The 19,525-nt window shown below is 44.1% G+C and overlaps 1 protein-coding gene across 1 annotated transcript in view; it reads left to right on the forward strand.

Moving 5' to 3' along the window:
* The first annotated feature begins 8,204 nt into the window (after nt 1-8,204).
* TBX18 (T-box transcription factor 18) overlaps nt 8,205-19,525 on the forward strand; it is a 30,606-nt gene continuing 19,285 nt past the window's right edge. Inside the window, exons 1-4 of the mRNA XM_008263171.5 lie at nt 8,205-8,931; nt 10,019-10,223; nt 12,425-12,526; nt 15,287-15,458. Coding sequence (XP_008261393.5) covers nt 8,616-8,931; nt 10,019-10,223; nt 12,425-12,526; nt 15,287-15,458 — 795 coding nt within the window. The 5' untranslated portion in view covers nt 8,205-8,615. The remainder of the gene's footprint in view (nt 8,932-10,018; nt 10,224-12,424; nt 12,527-15,286; nt 15,459-19,525) is intronic.

The raw sequence follows: 19,525 nt of genomic DNA on the forward strand, positions 1-19,525 counted from the left end.
CTTGAGCTCTCCAGGAACTTCTCTGGGATCCAGAGTTTGGGGTTGTTACTCTGTCATTAACCACCACCACCCCAAGTTTGTCTCCCAGGTCCTCTGATTTTACAAACACTGCACCGAAAGATTCCAGATGATGAATTAATTCGGGGTTCCTTTGGGTTTGGCCATGCCTTTCTGCCCCAACAGGCCCCTTTCCCGGGGCGAGTCCGAACCCCGTGCAGAATGCGATCCCGGCTCGGGCCCCACCGGCTGAGCCCGGCTTGCTCGGGCCGCAGGAGTCCAGCGGCAGCTGAGAGCTGTGGCTGCAAGCGAGCGCGCAGCTCCGAGCGCGCTGCCTCCGGACGCCACCGCAGCGCTGATTTATGTTCTAGTCGCTCGCGAGAACCCCAACGCTTTGGCTGGGTTAATTTTTGTCAATTGTTCCTCATCACACTGAGATAGTCTGTAGCTTGAGGCGAGTTTTATTTATCACCCTGCACATTTGATATACAGTCAGACATAAAAATAACTGACTCTGGAACTCTGGCGCAATATTGGAGCCGTCGGGGAACAATTTGGCTAACTGACTTGGACGTTTCACCTTCTAAACAGAAATGCAACGCTCAGTCAAACTGTAAATCAGATTGTCTTCAGCACTAGGGGGAAAAAAAAGCATCCAAACCAGAAAGAACGGAAATAAAATGAAAGAAAACGCAGATAGTGACCAAAGCAATATGAGTTTCAGAAAGCCACACTGGATTTTAATTTCAGGTGTGGAACCTCATCGGGAATATGAATTCCTGAATGTTTTACCAATGGTATCTACCCCTAGGGATTCCAGGGTGCCCAGAAACAATTGACTTTTTTTTTTTTAAATCTTAGTGCTGGTTTGTTATTAAGTAATATCAAAAATGCTGCTTAAAATATTAATATAACCGAACCAGATACACGCTCAGGTGAAGTCGGGTCGCGGTCCCCGTAATTGGAAAAACCAAGGGGCGCAGAATGCCAGGAGCAGCACCCAGTTTTCAGCAGTTCTGGAGGCAACCTGACACAGGGAAGAGAAGGAAATCAGAAGCTTCCCCCACACTTTCTTGGTTTCCAAGGAAAGAAACTGATCGTCTTTTCTGAGCCTCGGGGATTCCCCGCCCCGGGTCTACGTGGAAGCCCGCAACATTAAACGCTCGATTGCTTACCACCTCAAGTAGACGATGGGATCAAAAGCCTGCCCAAAGACGAACCCACAGCAAGGCGGGAACTGGAAAAGAGGAGAAAACCCGACACAGGCGACCACTCCACAATTGATCCCAAAGGAGGAATTCAAAACACAACCAAATAAAACTTCTGCCTGGGAAGGGCGCATCTGCTATTATTTTGCATTATTTCTCCCCCCCAAGTAATTTTCATTCTAGTGCAACAAAGCGGAGACCAGTCTCACGCTTTTCCACTACAAAAACGGCAGGACTGTTTCCCTGAAGTGAACCCACAGCGACCTTACCTGTCGGCACCTGCCCCACCTTTAGTTTTTTTTTTTTTAAGTATGTATTTGTTTGAATTTATTTTTGACCGAGACCATTCACATAAACTTGCTTCTAGCATTTCTCCAAAGAAACTGGAAGGAGAGCCATGCCTCTTAAAAACCACAAAATAAAATTTAAATATAACACTGGGGGTGTCAGGTAGAAAATCAGAGGGATTATTTTAAAACAACTTTAAAAGTGTAAGGGAGGATACCTTGGCAGTTGATAGCACTCGGTATCCATTGTTGATACTGAATACGTAATGTTAAATTATTGTTGGAATCAAAACGTAGTTTCAAAAGCATTAAGTGACATAATTAAAATTAGATCCAGTATTTTGGTTGGAAAAATATCAGTAAGTAGTTGAAACATTTTCTCAAGAGCAAATTGAGTTGGTGTAGTTTTGACATTTGCGTGGTCAAGTTCTTAATGTGGGGGATTTATATCAGCCCCAAGCTGGCTTTGCTCAAATTGATATCTCTGCTTCTTCAGAACGGGAACTCAATAAATGCAGCATGTTCTGCTGATGGGCACCTCCTGTGTTGTGAGTAATCCTTTGCCAATAGATGGCCTGATGGCCTTTTCAGTATAACCAGCTGGGAAATAAAAGAAAAATGTTTCTCTCTCCACATATTTATTTTTACTTGTCGAGAGTTTTTTTTTTTATTTTTAATTCACCAAGATGAGTTCTTTCTCTTATAATCTCAAACCACAAATATCTCAAAAAACATATATTTCAAAAATTAAATCTACAGATGTAATACATACTGTGAACCCTATAAAATGCGTTTACAATGCTGACTTAAAGAAAGAAATTTATAACTTTCATATGTACCTTCCTTGTGCAATAGGCAACTGCCATATGTTTCCGACTTCCATAATTCAGTTTTCCTGGACATCTGTAGCAGGTAGTGAGTGCTTCTTAAAGTACATTTTATGTAATTTGAGAAGAAACCCACACTAAAGACCAAAGGTGAACATAAAAAAGTTCAAGTCTCTCTAGAAATGCTAGTTATTCTAAATTTACACCACCTATTAATGCATGGCCTAAGATAGTTTTTTCCCCCCTCTCCCTTTCTTCATATGAAGGCATTTAGAAATATAGTAATTTGGAAATGCAGTGTTGTACTAGTATATGGCAAGGATTGTTTATACGCAACATTCCCAGAACATAAGTTTGGTAGCCGTCCTCTTGTAATCACCACTCTTTAGTCTTTTGCTCCCAGATTTTCATTTGACTTTTCCTGAAAAGTTAGTTTGGCGATATTCCAGTATGATTATTTAAGATAAAATTTAAAATTGTTTATATTGCAATGGAAAAAATCTTGGCCTCTTTCATTTTTCATCTCTTAATTGTTCAGGATACATACTTTACAGTTTATCAATTAAAAGTGAAAACAAAATGAAAAGTCATTTAGGAACACCATTACTTCTTAACAAACTTTTGCCTATGTGTTTAAATACAAGGTTCACTCCTAAAGACAATCCTAAAGGTAATACTGTTTTTCAATAACTCAGTTCTTTATGCACCATTCCAATGTTATCTCTATATTAATCCATTAAAAGTCCTCTCATTCAACTGAAACTGAAATGCCGCATCTGTCCTCACAAAGATGTGTATCAATTCCAGCCACATTCTTTATTGTTCATACTTTCAAAAGATTATACGAATGTGCACAGAATGCCCACTGTTTAAGAACTGTTGGTGTCCACAGATGTAGAGAACAGGGTCCGTTTACAGCAAATTAGAGGGAATAATTTTTGCTAAATGCTAAATGTCAAACATAGTGATTCTTGAAAGGGCTTACGGGAATGTTAAGCTCCATTTTCAATTCATTTTTATTAACCTTGAAGAGTCATGGTAACCATTGTTTATAGGGAAAAGGCATTAAATGCTTAATAAAAATATGAAGTTGAGTATTTTATATATAAATTTAAAATGATCTCAAATAGCACAAATTATTACAATGTTCATTAACAATGAAATATTATTTAATTTTTCTGATACTTGTTTATGTTCAAATTGACTTATTGTGATAATGGTATCAGAAATGTTCAATTCCAGCTTTGGGCATTCATTTACAGTCAAGCCTTTACTTGTTACCTCCTTTGAGTCATCTTAAATTTAAATGAGATATTAGTGGCAGAGACAAGTGTGACACCGGAGGGCTTTCAATGAAGACGTGAGGGCGGCGGTTTTTCAGCGGGAGATGAGAAAAAAACACAAACAAACAAAAAACGGCCCTAGGTCTGGAGGCAAGGCAGATAGCCTGGGAAATGGATGGAAGCGGAATCGGAACCGGGGAGCTCATTTGCCCAAGCGTATGACTTTTCTTCTGGGCACCTCACAGGTTCATGACTCTCTCACCGCCCCTGGGCTTGCTGGGTCAGAGGCCCCTGTGCTCTTTCCGTTCCCTTCTCCAAGCTACAGGCCCCGTGGGCTGGGAGGAGGGAGGAATGAAGACTAGCCTACCCTCGGAATACACGCTCCCCTGAACCCCAGCGGGAAAGGAGCCCTGAGGGCACAATCAACACTGGAGAAGAAACTGCGGCCCCGAGCGACCTCTGGGCGCTGAGGAGCTCGGCAACGTTCTCGCGCATGCTGCGGGGGTTATTTTCGTAGCGGGCCTTGCTTTTGGTTAACCAGAACCAAGAAGAGGCGAGTTGTCGGGAGAGAAGAATGGGAAGCACTCTCCAGCTAGAAAGGAGGTGATGCCTGCGTGCGCCTCAGCGACGGCAGCCAGCAGGCAGGAACTGCTGCTCCTCGGGGCCTGGGTCTGCAGCTGCAGCCGGACCCCAGGCAGCGAGGAAGTCCGCGGGAGCGCAGCTGTCGAGCCCGGCCGCCTGGATTTACTCCCGCAGCCCCTGTAAATGCACACAGGTTATAACTTATTCTCATTAACCCAGGCCAGAGGAAGAGGCGAAAGGAAGAGTAGGTGCAAAGAAGGAAGAGAGTGGGAGAGGTAGGGCAGGAAGGGCTGAGGGAAGAAGCCCCAACTCCCCGCGTGGGGCGCTGCCTGCGACTCCGAATGGTGTCGGAAGTCCACAGTCCCCAACCAGGATGTGGCTCCTTCCCAGATAAAATTACAAAGTAATGCAGCCAAATACGTGCTCCTATCCGTGCTGGGGTTCCTCTCTTGTTCACCGCCACTCCCCCTCCTGTTTCTGCGTTTGGTTTCTTTTAACTAATGGTGGAAGTCTTGTTAAGCATGGGGAGGAAGTCTGAATTCTGTTTGGAAACCAGGCGACCACTTGATGCCCCCGGAGTCCATAACAGACTAGTGCGTGCCAGAGCTCCTCTCTCTGTGCCATGTCTTCAGTCTGAGAAGTCAAACGCAAGGGTTTAACACTTAGGCGATGGTCAAATGTAAAAGAAAAAAAAAATCAGTCTATAGAGAATGAAATCCTGATGCCTAAGACTTTTGCAATTTAGAACTTAAACTACTGTTCGTAAATAAAAGTATCTCATAAGGCGGGTAAGATGAAATAGCAAAATATGTATAATATAAAATATATACATATTATATACAGATATATGTTATATGTATATAAATATGTATGTGTTTATGTATAAATACATATTTCAACGCTTGTAAATAGGCACAACAAGAGCTGACAGAGAATGTGTTTTTGTAAAGGAATCTCTCAGATTATTCAAATTTCAAAAGCACCAAGCAAAACGAAGAGGCTGGCTCTGCTTTTTTAAAAGTGCAGCCCCTTTGCCCAAGGTAGTGCTGCTCTTTGGGGCTGGGGTGGACGCGGATTATACCTTGTCTTACATCTGAATGCTCTAGGATCTTTTTGCTCTTTCCTCTTTTCCAAGAGGAAAATAAGCTACTGAAAGTAGCTTATTCCGACAATGTTCTCTGAGTGATGGTTTCAAGTGCAATACGGCTGGTCTTGCCAGAGGGCGGACAGCTTATTACAGTATTAAGTGATTCCTTAGCCCTGCTCCTACTGAGAAAAGACGTTTTCCATCCGCAAATGGCAGAAGGCACACATTCCCCGTTACTCAGAACCACAGCACACACACCCCCAGCGTGTCCCAGTGAGCAGGTGCGCTCGCGCAGGCACACATGCACACACGAACACGTGCACACTCACGCGCACGGTGCACACCCAGACACGTGAGCACGCTCGATCGCACGTCGCTGAGCTGCCCTCCCAAGAATATGAGCCCGGCCTCCTTTGCTCTTTTAACTTGGAAAGCCCCAGGGCCTGCCTCTGCCCCGACACGTGTGTGTGTCCCGCTTTCTCGAGAGGAGGCCTTGCCAGCGCTATGGCTTCGCCAACTCTGCGAAGGCCCAGACGTCGCCGGTCGGTCAACTCCAGGCTTTCTTTTCTTCAGTGCCCAGAAGAGGCTCGACGCTCTCTACGGGTGCGGCGCGGTCTGCGACCCACTGCGCCACCGAGTTGGGAGACAGCGGGTCCAATTCGGTCTGGAAGCCTAAGCCCCATTCGAAGTAAATCGAAGGCAACTAGCGGCGGTGCGGTGTGGTTCCCAAAGCCCAGCCTAGCCCAGGACCAAGGGGGCGACGCCCTCGTCCTGCCGTGGCGTCCCACGCACATTCCGGTTATTTCTAAGGGCCACAGTCTGTCTTGAGGCGGTGCCGGTCGGTGAAGCCCGACTTTCCTCCTTGGCTGTTGTAGAGACACAAGTCCCGGGTGTCCGCACATCCTGGGGTCGGCACCTCCAGCTGCCAGGGGTAAAAGCAAAAGACGCGGCGGAGCAAAAGAGGAGGACTGGGGTTGTGTGATCCCGAGGGCGCACTGCAGGCCTGTGGAGTCTTTCCTAAATCAATTTGAGCTGCTGGGCACGTAGACGGTCAAGCACTCATCTACAAAGAAGGCTTCGCATCTGCAGCCCGCGTCTGTCTCTGGCGGTTTCTCACAACAGCCGCTTCCCCTGCTCCAGTCGCGGAGCTTGAGCGGGCCCCAAGGCTGCAGCGACTCCACCTTTCCAAGGCTGCAAGGGCAGTTCCGAGGGCCAGAGGGTCGCTCCTCCTCCGGGTCCCCGAAATCCCGGGCCTGGGGCGGGGCGCCGGAGCCTCTCAGGCTGCTGTTGCGGCTTCCCGCGCTCAAGCCCTTGCGGAGCTCCTGGCGTAGCAGCCTGCCACGTCTGCCCCTCTCCTCATCCCACCTCCCTTCTCGGCCCAAGCCCTCCAAGCCGCCTCTGCACTGTTCCTGCGCCGCGCCTGCCCTCCGCCGAGTTTGAGAAACAAAGATTCATGCTCATTTTTTACGTTATTAACATGGGCCTGAGACATCGCGAAGCTTCTTCGCTCCCCCCGACAGTTCCACGTCGGTGGCAAAGCCTTTCCTTGACAAATGCAAAGCCACTCTCCCAAGCGAATATGTTTTCTGCAGCATTTAAAGGAGACCACGGCCGCAAGGATAGCAGGGTGGTTCTTGGTTCCAAGGCTGCCAGCCCCCCTGGGCGGCGTGTAAGCTTCTCTGGGCACCTCCAGCTAGGTGCCCGCTGCTCCCTCACGGTGGGCCTAGACCGGGAATCACTCGTCCGCAGGAGGTGAGGTAGCAGGACTGGGCCAGTAGCGAAGCTACTCCTAGGAGCTGTTCTGCCTGAGGCGTACGGAGAAGATAACAGGGCAGGCCAAGGTTAAGGGGATCCACGGAGAGACAAAGCGGCCGTCTGATATTTTATACCAAAGAGTAAGAGAACACGCATGATCAGTTTCATCCTGTAATATAGTCTGCGACATCAAATGCCATTTATTATTAATCCTAACAAAAAGTCGAGTTGAAACTACAAAACAAACTGTGCATAAGCATGTTTGCTGTCATTCAATCCAAAAGTGCGGTTTCTTTTGAATGTCTCCTTAAAAAAAAAAACAAGCTGGCTCCTTAAATCAAAGCTGAGCTACCAGTGGTAGAGTGGTAAAGTGTGAAATCGGGAGAAATATGAAATTACACCAAGTCACAGAAAATGTCAAAAATTGCAGCGGGTGGAGTTTTTATGGCATCTTCAAACTAACTTTGCCACATTTTAGAGTTTTCAGGTTAGATCGGTATCTCTAGCGATGTAACAACTAAGATCTTTACGTTTTAAAATAGCTACCACTCTTTGAAAGAAGAGGGTCTCTGGAAAGAAAATACTTTTCTTGGCTACTTTATGCGAAGGCCTGAGCGATAATATAACACTTTTTGGGTCCCCTAAACATAATGGATTTAAATATTTTTTGAACTTTTCGCAAGAAAACCCCACAGAACTGAATATAAGTCCGGTGCTGAGCCATCCGCAGGGTGGGCGCCACTAAACCGTAGGAATGCTTAAATGAGATCGATGGGCCTGGCGGCAGTGAGTTCTGCCACCTCCCAACATGTTTTGAGCTGCGGCAACATCAAGATGCGGTCGTGGTACTGGAGTTTAAGTTGAAAGATCCTTGACATTCTAACTTGGTGATCTTCTCTACTTAAGCCCAGAAGCCTCAGCCTCTCCGTGTCCCGGCGAGGAAAGCTGGAGACTCCGGGCTGGACTGGGCGGTGGGCGGCAGGGAGACCCACAGGGGTTCAGCGTGCTAGGGGCTGGCACGGCCACGCCAGACGGCGGCGCTTTTCACTCCAGAGTTTTTTGCGACCTTGTAAGGAAGTGGGCGCGGGCCGCGCGGAATTGGCGCCTGCTGATTGGCCGGCCGTCTCCCTGATTGACAGGTCCCTGGGCCCCGCCTCCGCCGCTTTATTGACACTAATGAGCAAGTTCTTCCCACCGCTCTCCTGCCTGGAAGTGCTGACAGATCAAGGCAACAAATTTCAATTACAATCCCTAATTTGTGTCCGCAGAGTGTTTTTTACCCATGCTAGTCCTCTCAGGCGCATCAGTCGAGGCAGATCTTGGAGCAGGAGGAGGAGGTGGAGGGGGTGGGAGCGAAGGAGTGCATCAGTGAGAGCGCGCGCGAGAGAGACCCGGGGAAGGAAACTTGGCGGGCGCGTCACTGGCTTCTCGGATCCCGACACCAGCGCGAGGAAGAAAACGCCAAAGCTGTCCTTGCCCGCGGCGGGGAAGGGGGCAGAGCTCGGTTTTGGTGGGGAGGAGAGCGAGTGCGCGCGTGTGGCCGCGCGAGTGTATATGAGAGAGGGGCGGGCGGGCGCCGGGCGGCGGGGATGGCCGAAAAGCGGAGGGGTTCGCCCTGCAGCATGCTGAGTCTCAAGGCGCACGCCTTCTCAGTGGAGGCGCTCATCGGCGCCGAGAAGCAGCAACAGCTTCAGAAGAAGCGGCTAAAGCTGGGCGCAGAGGACGCGGCCGGGCCGGCAGACGACGGAGGCTGTAGCCGCGGAGGCAGTGGCGGCGGCGCGGGTGAAAAGGGCTCCTCGGAGCGAGAGGAAGGCGCAGCGCTCCCGCCGCCAGCTGGGGCGGCGTCCGCGCCGGGCCGGAGCTGCTCAGACTTGGAGGGGAGCTGCGGCTCCCGCGGCGCCGTGGGTGAGTGGGCCCCTTCCAGCATGAACTTTTGCATAGCACGAACGCTCCCGGGTTCTCGCGGGCCCCACAGCCGGCGCGAGCCCGAACTTGCGGAGTCTTTGGGGTGCGTGCGCGCCGCGTCCTACGTGGCCGAGGCAACTTCGCCACCAGCGCGCCGGCCGTGGGTGTGGGGCGCCGGGCTCGCCGCGCAACCTGGTTGCCCGCCAGACGGTTCCGAGGCTGGCTGCCGCCGCCCACTCGCCAACCTGCGCCCTTAGCCGCGGTTGCTTGCGGCGCCGGCGGCGCGGCTGTGCGCTTTCTGCGTCTGCCTCCCTTGGGGTTCCAGCCAATGGGTGCTCTGGTTTTTTCCCCCTTCCCTAACTTTTTGAAGCCTGAGGTCGGGGTGGGGGGGAATAGGTTGGGGGAGCGGTGGCCTAACTCCCCAAGCCTACCCCCCCCACACACACACACAGCCCGTAACCGGAACGAATGCCCTAAACCATTTGTGCAAACCAGGAAGGAGGCGGCCTGTTTGTAAATGCGATTTCCCGGGGGTCAGCGGAGTCTTCCCTGGGGAAGGCCGACGGCATCCGCAGGCCTCCTCACTGCTTAACTAGAGGCGCTGGGCAGTCGGAGAGTTTCAGAGCTTTCTAGAAGATGCCTCGGGCCGGGTCCGCCGCGAGACGCCTCCGACGCTTCTGGAGAAGGGAAGGCCCAGGGGCCAGGCGCTAGGCTGCGTGCGCTTCGTTTGCGGGTTGTGCGGGACTCTGCTTTTAGGAACTCGTCTTAGACTCTGCCAGACACGCCTCACAGACTCCGGCGGCAGCGGCGGGGCGCGAAACTTCTGGGCCCTTCCTTGGCTCCGAGTAGGCCTGGCGGGTGGGGTGGACGCGGCTCACGCTCCTCTCCGGGGCTCGGAACTTGGGAGCCCGGCAGGCCTCCCTGGAGCGCCGAGCGGCCCACGGGCAGGCCGAGAACGTGCGTTCGTCGATGGGCCTGTTCCTCAGGAGGATTCGATGACACCAGAGCTTCCCCTCTCTCCCCAGTCCCCGGCGCGCTTCCCCTCTGGAGCCCTCACGGTTCCCCTTCTCTGCCCTTTGCTGTCCAGGCAACTGTGAGGACGGCTTTCTACGGGGCGCTTCGCCTCTGGCGTCCCCCGGAGGCTCCCCAAAGGGGTCCCCCGCGCCCGCCCTAGCCCGGCCCGGGACCCCGCTGCCTTCACCGCAGACCCCGCGGGTGGATCTGCAGGGAGCTGAGCTCTGGAAGCGCTTTCACGAGATTGGCACGGAGATGATCATCACCAAGGCGGGCAGGTAAACGGGCGAGCTGGCGCGGTCCCCACCCCGGTCCCCGGCCCCGGCCTCACTCGTCCCTCGCTGGGTTAGGAAGGAGAAGGGCTTGCAGCTCTGCGGCGGGAGGGGACTCTGGTCAGCGGGCTCGGACGGAGCGGACAAGGCCCTGGGCCTTGATTCACGGTTGGGGATGGCTTTACCTACTACTTTGGAGAGCCATCAGCGAGGAGCATAGGCCAGCCGCACGCTGCTGAGTGCCCGGGCGAAAGTCGGTGTCGCCGCGGATGCTGCAGCCCTCGCGGTGGTTGTGCCGCGTGCGGGCGGCTGTGGATTCCAGGTCACGTTCACATCTGTGCAGGCCTCTCCTTAGGCGCCGGTTATCAGTTCTGAAACAAGGGAAGTCTTTCCAGCGTCCCCTCCTTTTAGATATTTAAAGTCCAGCTTGCTCTTCAGCATACTGTGATTTGGTTTTTCAGACTGGAAGCTTTCAGGTTGGTTCTTCATCGAAAGATTTACTGGCACCATGAGAACATGGTGTACTGTGCTGTTTGGGTATTAGGCTAGGATGAAAAGTCGCTGGAATTATCCATCGTGCGTGTTTAATCATAAGAACTGCAGGAATAATTGCCCTGACTTTTGGAAGCCGACCTGTTTGTAGATGTACAGTTATGTAGGTTAGGTAATTTTTTTTCCCTAAATGAAATCAACACATTAGCCTGCATTTGCTGAAGGATTTTTTTTTTAAAGAAACGGGTGTTTTTTTTTTTAATGGTAAGAAGTTATATCGGTTTCAGAGTGTGAAATTTGCACATCAATCGTTACTAAAACAAATGGATTTGTTGGCCAGATTCATTTGAGGTAGACAGATATATTTACATTTTAAAATTTTCAATTAGTGCAATGAAATCTATGAATGATATGCTTCCTTTAAAGGAACTTAAAAAGGACACCCAGCTCTTTCAGGGAGTACACATGGTAAAAACCTGGATAGCATAAAAGTATCCAAACTTATTAGAAATTACAAAAACATATTTTATTGAATCCATATGCTCCCTTCTACGTTTTCACAGAGCCTTTATTAATGATCCAAATTCAGTCCTCAACAATACAAAGCAGCAGTTGTCTTATAAAGGATATAGTTAAAGACCTCTACTCTTTATCTTACAGGTGCACTAAAATAACATTAAAAAAGCCAGTGTAGTAGTAAATTGTTCTCATGCCTAGTTAGGAATAATGGACTTTCTTTTCTGTGGGAGTACTCTTTAATGGCATTATTGTTATGAGAAAAATTTGGTAAATAACAGTACTAAAATTTGTGTTGTAAGGTTAAATGAGCAAAAATTAGATTACCTGGAAGGGTCCTACACATAAATCACTAGATGAAAGTTAAAAAAAGAGAACTGCTGCATTTGTTTTTATATACAATAGTTTGCTATAGTAGTCCTTGCTGCTGTGTCCTTTTCAAAGAGTAGATGCATTAGAATCTCCGTTGATACACATTCTGGGAAGCCAAGAGCTATGCAGATTTTCACTTGTTTTAATTAGCAAAGTTTGCGTTAAGTGTGGTTTTAAAAAAAGCAGTTTTGAGGTATGGTGGGGGGAGGAATGATTTGGTAAATATAAATTGTGTTTAGTTTCTGCTTTCAATAAAGAAGTTTTACTATACCTTTCACATTTAGAGCAACGTTTGCACTTCACCTTTACCATGCTGCAGACAGGAAGTCCTGTCTCAATAAAGAACATATTGTTTGGTTATAGCATGGCACATTGGCTCCTTGTGGTTTTTTTTATAACCCTTTTAAAATTTCACATTATAATATATTTTATCACTTTCAGAAATTCGTATTTTTCTATTTTACCGTTTGGTACGTTTTATTGTTTATATTATTAAAGTAAATATGCTTATAGATTTAGTTTAAAAAATCAGGTACTTGCTTTAGTGCCGTTACGCCTTCAGTGCTCAGTCCTTTTAGTTTTAGCTATTCTGACACTTCAGTAAACATGGGACACATGAACGCAGAGCGCTACAAATGACATTTACAAACCTTGGTTTTGATCATTCCCTATGTTCTGACTCCTGGAATTCCATTATTACAATGCATGCTATAAATTTGTCCATATTAAAAAGAAATTCAAGATGTTTCTTTGCTTATTCGTTCTCAGTCCTTAATCACAAGCAAAAACAGAACCCCAACCCTGTCTCTCCCCTCCCTTATAAATAGGCGCATGTTTCCAGCAATGAGAGTGAAGATCTCTGGATTAGATCCTCACCAGCAATATTACATTGCCATGGATATTGTGCCAGTGGACAACAAAAGATACAGGTACAGTGATTAGATACAGGATAATAAAGAAAATGCTAGGATTTTTCAGCTAATGGCTGTTTGATGTGTGACAGCTGTGATCCTTGTTTCCAGAGCCCTGTAGAGTTTCCAGTTCTATAATTCAACAATAGCCATGGTTCCAGCAGCCGAGCTAGTGCCATCTTTTGCAGCAAATACGGAAACTAATTTCTGTTTTGCTTTTAATAGATACAGAAATGTATCTATGTATTGTTAAACTAAATATATCTTTTATATTGACTCATTTTAATTAGAATTTTGGTAGGAAGTATTGTATAGAAATGTATTTTCGTCACGATTTTTGGTCTTCCTATAAATTTACTCAGTCTTGTAATGTTCAAAATCATGAATGTTTGTAGGCTCTTTCCCTTTAAAAATTATTTAAAGTTTTCTATACATAAGAAAAATCCCATAATTCATTAGGAGATAAACACATGCCCATTGGTAGTAAATTGTTACCTTTTGTTGTTTTTTGACTGAGTTAACACAATACATTTAAAAAACTCTTTATATTTGTGTTGAGAGAGATTGTACTTATCTTGCCATCAAGTGAACTTTAAAAAGATCCATTCTTCAATTGCAAAGGAAACTTTGCTCTTTTTCTTACATAATATAGCAAATCAGCAATTTTCAGTGACAATCCTTTTTATTTTCCCTTAAGAGTTAAAAATGCTGACATTTATAAAAGGAAGTTTTGAGTCTTTGGAAGATCAGAAGTGCTATTTTAAATTTTGCTCATCTGTGTCTCTTCTTAAAAAATATGAATGTTCTCATTTAATCGGTTTTTAATTTAAATCCGTTTTGATTTTTTAACTTATGCTTTTATGAAACAGGTTTATGGTGTCAAAAGTACAGAAATTTTAACTAGCACAGGGCCACATGAAATGCCATAAAAATGAGTAACAAAAAATAATTTCATTATTGTGTTTTGTCTATAGTATGTTGTATTACTTTTTTAATTAAGTATGTCATTATACAGTTTTGTTAAAATTATATATACACAACTAGAAAGCATTGAAGTTCATTCCTTAAACATACTTTGGGTTAAAACTCATATTCTAATTTGCGTTTTGTACTGAAGAAGATAATGTGATTCTTAATGAGATTGCAAATTACTCGTTTTTAAATTTGTCTCATGTTTCTCTAAATTTCTTCCATATATTTGTATACAGTTTATTTTGCATAACTGATTTTTTACTTACTGTCTCAGAAAACAAGGGCATTTTATAAATTAATATTTAAAATGCTGGATCAAATTGCAAGACATAAATTTGCTTTCACTTGTATTGCTTTCCAGGAACAAATTTGGCTTTAGCATTTATATTTAGAGTGTTTTACAAAGGCTATGTAACTTGTAGTGTGTATGGGGTTTTGAACTATTCAATATGTATAATTTTCAAGGTTTTGATAGAGCATATTACTCTCTTTTGATGGTTACATGATTAATATAGATATTGCAGTTTCTTATTGAAATTTCTAAGATTTCCATTTTATTTTCCACCTCTTTTAGCAGTGTTAGAAAAATATTTGTTTTTGGTTATTCTCTTATGTCTGAGTGGTATTTGGTCAAGTTAAAAATGATTGTCACTTATTAGAATATAAAATTAATATCCACAAAAGCCCACAGTTAGAAATTTATTTACTGAAATTACACCATACCAATTAGAGGAAGGTTTTAACAAATTATTCTTAATTTTGTGATTATGCATTTTTCCCAAAAGATGAGTTAGAGAATAGAAGCCATGTTGAGCTCAAAAGAGAATGAAATATATGACAATAGTTGAAACAAAGGGTTTCACCATAGAGACTGAAAATGTTTCATGCTGTTTAAAAAGAAATTTATATATTACACAAGTAGAATTTCCAGATACCATCAGCAAAGTATTGCTTTAAATTCAATGTGACCTTTTAACACAAAATGGAAGCAAAATATATAAGTATATAATTTTATTTATAATTATTCTTCATCAATAACTAATTTCTAGTGTTTAAATTAGTTTGATTTCAAAAATCATTAATACAGTGATACTTCCAAAAGTTTGTGGAAAATGGAATTAAAATACGAGGCTTATTTTGGTGCAAAATTTTTTGAAATGTGTACATATATAAGGAGCCTTCAAAATGTTCATGAAAAATGAATTATGAAAATACATTTTATGATAATTTTTTACTCAATGTATTGTTATAGCACTAGAAAAATGATTCTAAATTATGATAAGACTTCTTCCAGATCAAAATAGAAGTTACTGGAACCTTTGACAATTTCCTGTTGTCAGTTTACTGTATCCCATCAGCCCATACATAACTTAAAATGGGAATTGATCTTAAAGTAGGACACTTTAAAATATAACTAAAATATTTCTATATTTTCTTAAAGGTGAGCTTGACAACTTAACAGTTTGTTTATGTCAGTTGAAAATCCAGATGAAAGTGGGAAAATATCAGAATGTGGGTGGAATGTCTATTGTGAATGTGGGGATTTGAAAGAAGTAAGATGTTTGCATTTCTGTTGCAACAGTATGTGTGTTTTTCACTAAAACCTTAATACACCGCTTCCTCTGAGAAGGACACTGCCGTCTTGGAAAATTTTTGAAAAATGTTTGGAATCTTCCTGGATGTAAAAAGGAAATTTATTTATTTTAGACCTTTGAACAAGGACGTACATTTTGTCTGATTTTACTGAGTTGGAAATTCCAAGTAATGAGTAGTCCATATGCTGAGACCCTCGTCATTGCCTTCTAGGTATGTTTACCACAGCTCTAAATGGATGGTGGCGGGTAACGCAGACTCCCCTGTGCCACCCCGAGTGTACATTCATCCAGACTCGCCTGCCTCCGGGGAGACTTGGATGAGACAAGTGATCAGCTTTGACAAGCTGAAGCTCACCAACAATGAACTGGATGACCAAGGCCATGTGAGTAGATGGCCTCTGTAATGTACCACCTTTGACTGGCACAACCTGATCTATGGTGCGCCTGAATGAAGGAAAGGCTATTTTCAAAATCATAATATTCCTTTGCTGGTTGATCAGCATGTGCATGATTTGTGCAAGAATCAAGGTTATGTTTGCATCAGAGAGTATGCCTATGGCTGGAGTATCCCCGTGAAGCATTTAATAGGTTAACTCTAGATAAAACTGCATTTGTATTGGAATGTAAGAACCCCAGGCCGAGACTTTTTTAGTCAAAACATTTGTGTGAAATCCCATGAGGTGCTAATTATTATACTCTGAATATGAATACTACTGGGGAGTTGGGTAAACAGGGATAATGATTTATTGGCCCTGCCTTCCTCCTGCTCTTTTCCCAGCTGAGGCTCATTGCTTCTCAGTAATGGCCCAGGCTGAGGCTGTTTGTGTGTTCCGTGTGTAAGCTCCCAATTGTTTTGTAATGACATCTGATGTGTCAAAATGTGTTACAACAGTAATTCCTTTTAGTCTTGAAACTGCTGAAACATGATATGTATGTCAAAGTTCAGGCATTCCAAAAATAGTCATTTTTAACACTTTATTAATTTTTATGGAGTATTGTTCCTAGGCAAGATTGCTACATTATGGTTTTAGTAAGTGAGTAACTGATACATACTGATTTCTGTTCAAAGCTAGCGTTTCTGTTAGCTTCTTCTATTTGAGAAGGGTTTTGATGGAGATAGGACTGAAATACATTTTGAAGAATACATTATACGTAAATGGAATACCAACTTATTCATTTTTCAAAGCAGTGACATACAGATAGTGTATTTATGAGCAGTTCCTTTAAAACAAAATGGAAACTCATAAACTAATACAAAAAAATGACATAATGTGATTTGAAAGTTGCTAGTCAATTCACTGTAATGAAAATATTCAAGTACAGATTTCATGGTGGTACAAATGCATTATCTAGATTTTTGCAACTCATTGAGTAAAATCTCACATATCCAGTGTTTTTGTTCATTGATTGTTGCCTTTTATGATTTACAACAGAATCAGAACAGTAATACAGTGTTTTTTTTTTCTGAATCCAACTTTATGCTCTATATTTTATTTTATTTGTTTTTATTTTATGTATGATTTATTCTTCAAAAGGCTTTTAAATCTTGCCTCAATCAAAAGCCCACTCAAATAACAGAAGCTAACAGAAATTATTATGTTATTATTTTATTAAATTATTTATTTGAGAGACAGAGAGAGAAAAACAAAAACTGACAGGGCAGCATCCGGGTTCAGGAAGCAGAAGGCAATCCAGGTCTCCCACGTGGGTGGCAGGAACCCAGTTACTTGAGCCACCACAACAGCTAATCAGGGTCTGAACTGGCAGGAAGTTGGAGTCAAGAGCTGGAGCCAGGAATCAAACCCAGGCACTCTGATGTGGAATGTGGCTTAACCACTAGGCTAAACGCTCCTTGAGCCCTGTGTTTTAGTGCATTGTTTTGTTTTCCTTTTTATTATTTATGTTTATTTTTGTAATGTAACATAGTCAAGTTGAAACAATTATTTTTCATTTGACTTCAATGAAAGAACACTGTTATTTTTTCTGTTTCATTGAGGGAGCTGTTAAAAGCACATCCATTGAAGGGTCCTTTATGTTTTTAAATGAAAAATGTTGGACTAAATGCTATTTAATGTTAATTTGCTATCAAAACCTTAAGTGTACTGCGCTTTACTGAGTTCTACAGTTTCAGAATATATCTTTTGAAGAGATAATTGGGTTTAGAAACTGTATTGTTATTCATAAACCTCAAATTAAATGACAAATAATACAGTCACTTTATGATTTTAATTATTGAGTTCAAATGACTGGCTTTATACTTGTGTTTAATAACTAGCACACCTAATATTGGATCTAGATCTAGTAATTTGTCCATCTAGTAAGTTGATCTAAGTATTTCAGCTTTGTAGTTTCAGAAGTCTTTACTTGAAAGAGCATTCCCCAGGTCGCAGGCTGTGTGTGTCTATGTTTTAAGTCACAGCTTCATGAGATTGTGGAGACTGGCAAGTCTGAAATCAGTAGGGCAGGCTGGAAAGCCAGAGCCCCAGGGAAGAGCTGATATTACCGCTCAAATCTGGAGGTGGTCTGCCCTCAGAATTCTCTCTTTTTCTGGGGTCCTGAGTCTCTTTTCTCGTAAAGCCTTCAGCTGATTGAATGAGGCCTACCCTCACCATGAAGGATAACCGGCTTTACTCAGAGCTCACTGAATCAGTATTAATTTCATCCAAAAATGCTTTCCCAGGACCATCTAGAGTGATGTATGACCAGATGGTCCTGTGGCTTAGCCAAATTGACATATAAAATTACCTATCTCAGAGTATTGGTTTGAAATATGAAAGAAGAGGTCATAAATTGAAGTTCAGTTGCTTAAAGCTAAATAATTGTAGTATTTCACTATTAGGAAATTAAAAAAAAGAAGAAAACAAGCACATGCTAGAGAAGTGTGGCTACTAGTGAAATTCTCCCTTTAATGTTGTGGCAGGATGTGCTAGTTTAATAAAAGGAAATAATTAATGTGGGGGAGACAGAGAGAGAGATCTGTGCAATTTAGAAGTAAGAAATAACCTTACAAATGGTAAAAATGTACATATGATCATTTGATTCTAGAGGAGGATGTAAGAGAGAAAATGCTCTTCCCATTATTTATTTAAAAATATCTTTGAAGACTTTATAAAATGTGGTAAAAGATGCCAAGCCATGGTCTCTTCCTTTGATGAGTTTCTAGCGTAAGTGGGGGAGAAGATGTGCACAGGTTACCATCCTGCTAGCTCAGAGGAGTGCAGGTGCCACCTTATTCCAGGCGGGCGAGACTGGGAAGGCTTCATGAAGATGTCGGCAGTTGTATTTATTTACTCAGCTTGATGACCCCAAAAGAGGCTACATTAGGAATTTGTTTTAATTCTGTCCATGATAGTGACTAAGGTTCTAAGTAGATAGGAGTACCATTAACTTGTAATTCAACTGTCCCTTTCCTGACGCAGAGACTACTCAGGGACTCATCTGTCTGCCCTCACTTGTTTGAGGTTCCTCCCCACCCTGCAATTTTTTTTTAAAGATTTATTTATTTATTTGAGAGGCAGAGTTACAGACAGAGGGAGAAACAAAAAGAGAGATCCTCCATCTTGCCAGTTCACTTCCCAAATGTCTGCAATGGCCACAACTGGGCCGATCTGAAGCCAAGAGCCAGAAGCCTCCTCTGAGTCTCCCATGTGGGTGCAGGGGCCCAACCACTTGGGCCATCCTCCACCAACCTCCCAGGCCACGAGTAGGGAGCCAGATTGCAAGTGGAGTAGCTGGGATGCTGATGCTGCAGGTGGAGGCCTAACCCACTGTGCCACAGCGCTGGCCCCCCAAACCATGCAGTTCTAAAGCAAGTAACGTCAGCCTCTAACTAAAAAATTTGGGGACCCAAATGAGAAATGATTTCCTAATTTCATTTGAATATTGCTTTCATTTTTTTTTTTGCCTCTTCTCATGTGGAAGTATGTGTCATAATGTCTTGATAACCCTATGTAGACCTGAGGTTTTTACTAATAGCACAAAATGATTGCAGGGATCAAATCCTTCCAGGACTGTGACTGGGCATAGGACCGTAGGAGACAGGAGATGATGTGCGTTTTCCCCAAAGTGACTTCCAGTTTCCAGATTCCACAGTTGTTTAGAGAGGATTAGTGGTGAGAATCCAGAGTGGGAATCTCTCACCCTTCCTCAGCTACACTTTGAATGTTGTGAAGACTTTGTAAGTTCTATCAGACCCTTGGAGACTCTGTAGCTCGGTTTTTGATGGCTTTTGTGGGAACCAAAGCTTGGTGTTGGTTGCTATGCTCGGGTTGGAGTTCCCTCTCACCATGTGCATGCTTTCCTATTCACCTGGAATTTGCTGTTTGAAGGGAAACACTTTGGTGGTCATTTCCCTGAAAGAGGAGGTGATGCACCTTAAACCTAGCAGGACTCATACACGGGACGCTGCAGTGCTCTGGAAGGCAGCATGGCCAGGCGTCCAAGCCCAGGG

The sequence above is a fragment of the Oryctolagus cuniculus genome, chromosome 5, assembly GCF_051225735.1.
Source record: "Oryctolagus cuniculus isolate XC-2025 breed Fujian yellow rabbit chromosome 5, ASM5122573v1, whole genome shotgun sequence".
NCBI lineage: Eukaryota > Metazoa > Chordata > Mammalia > Lagomorpha > Leporidae > Oryctolagus > Oryctolagus cuniculus.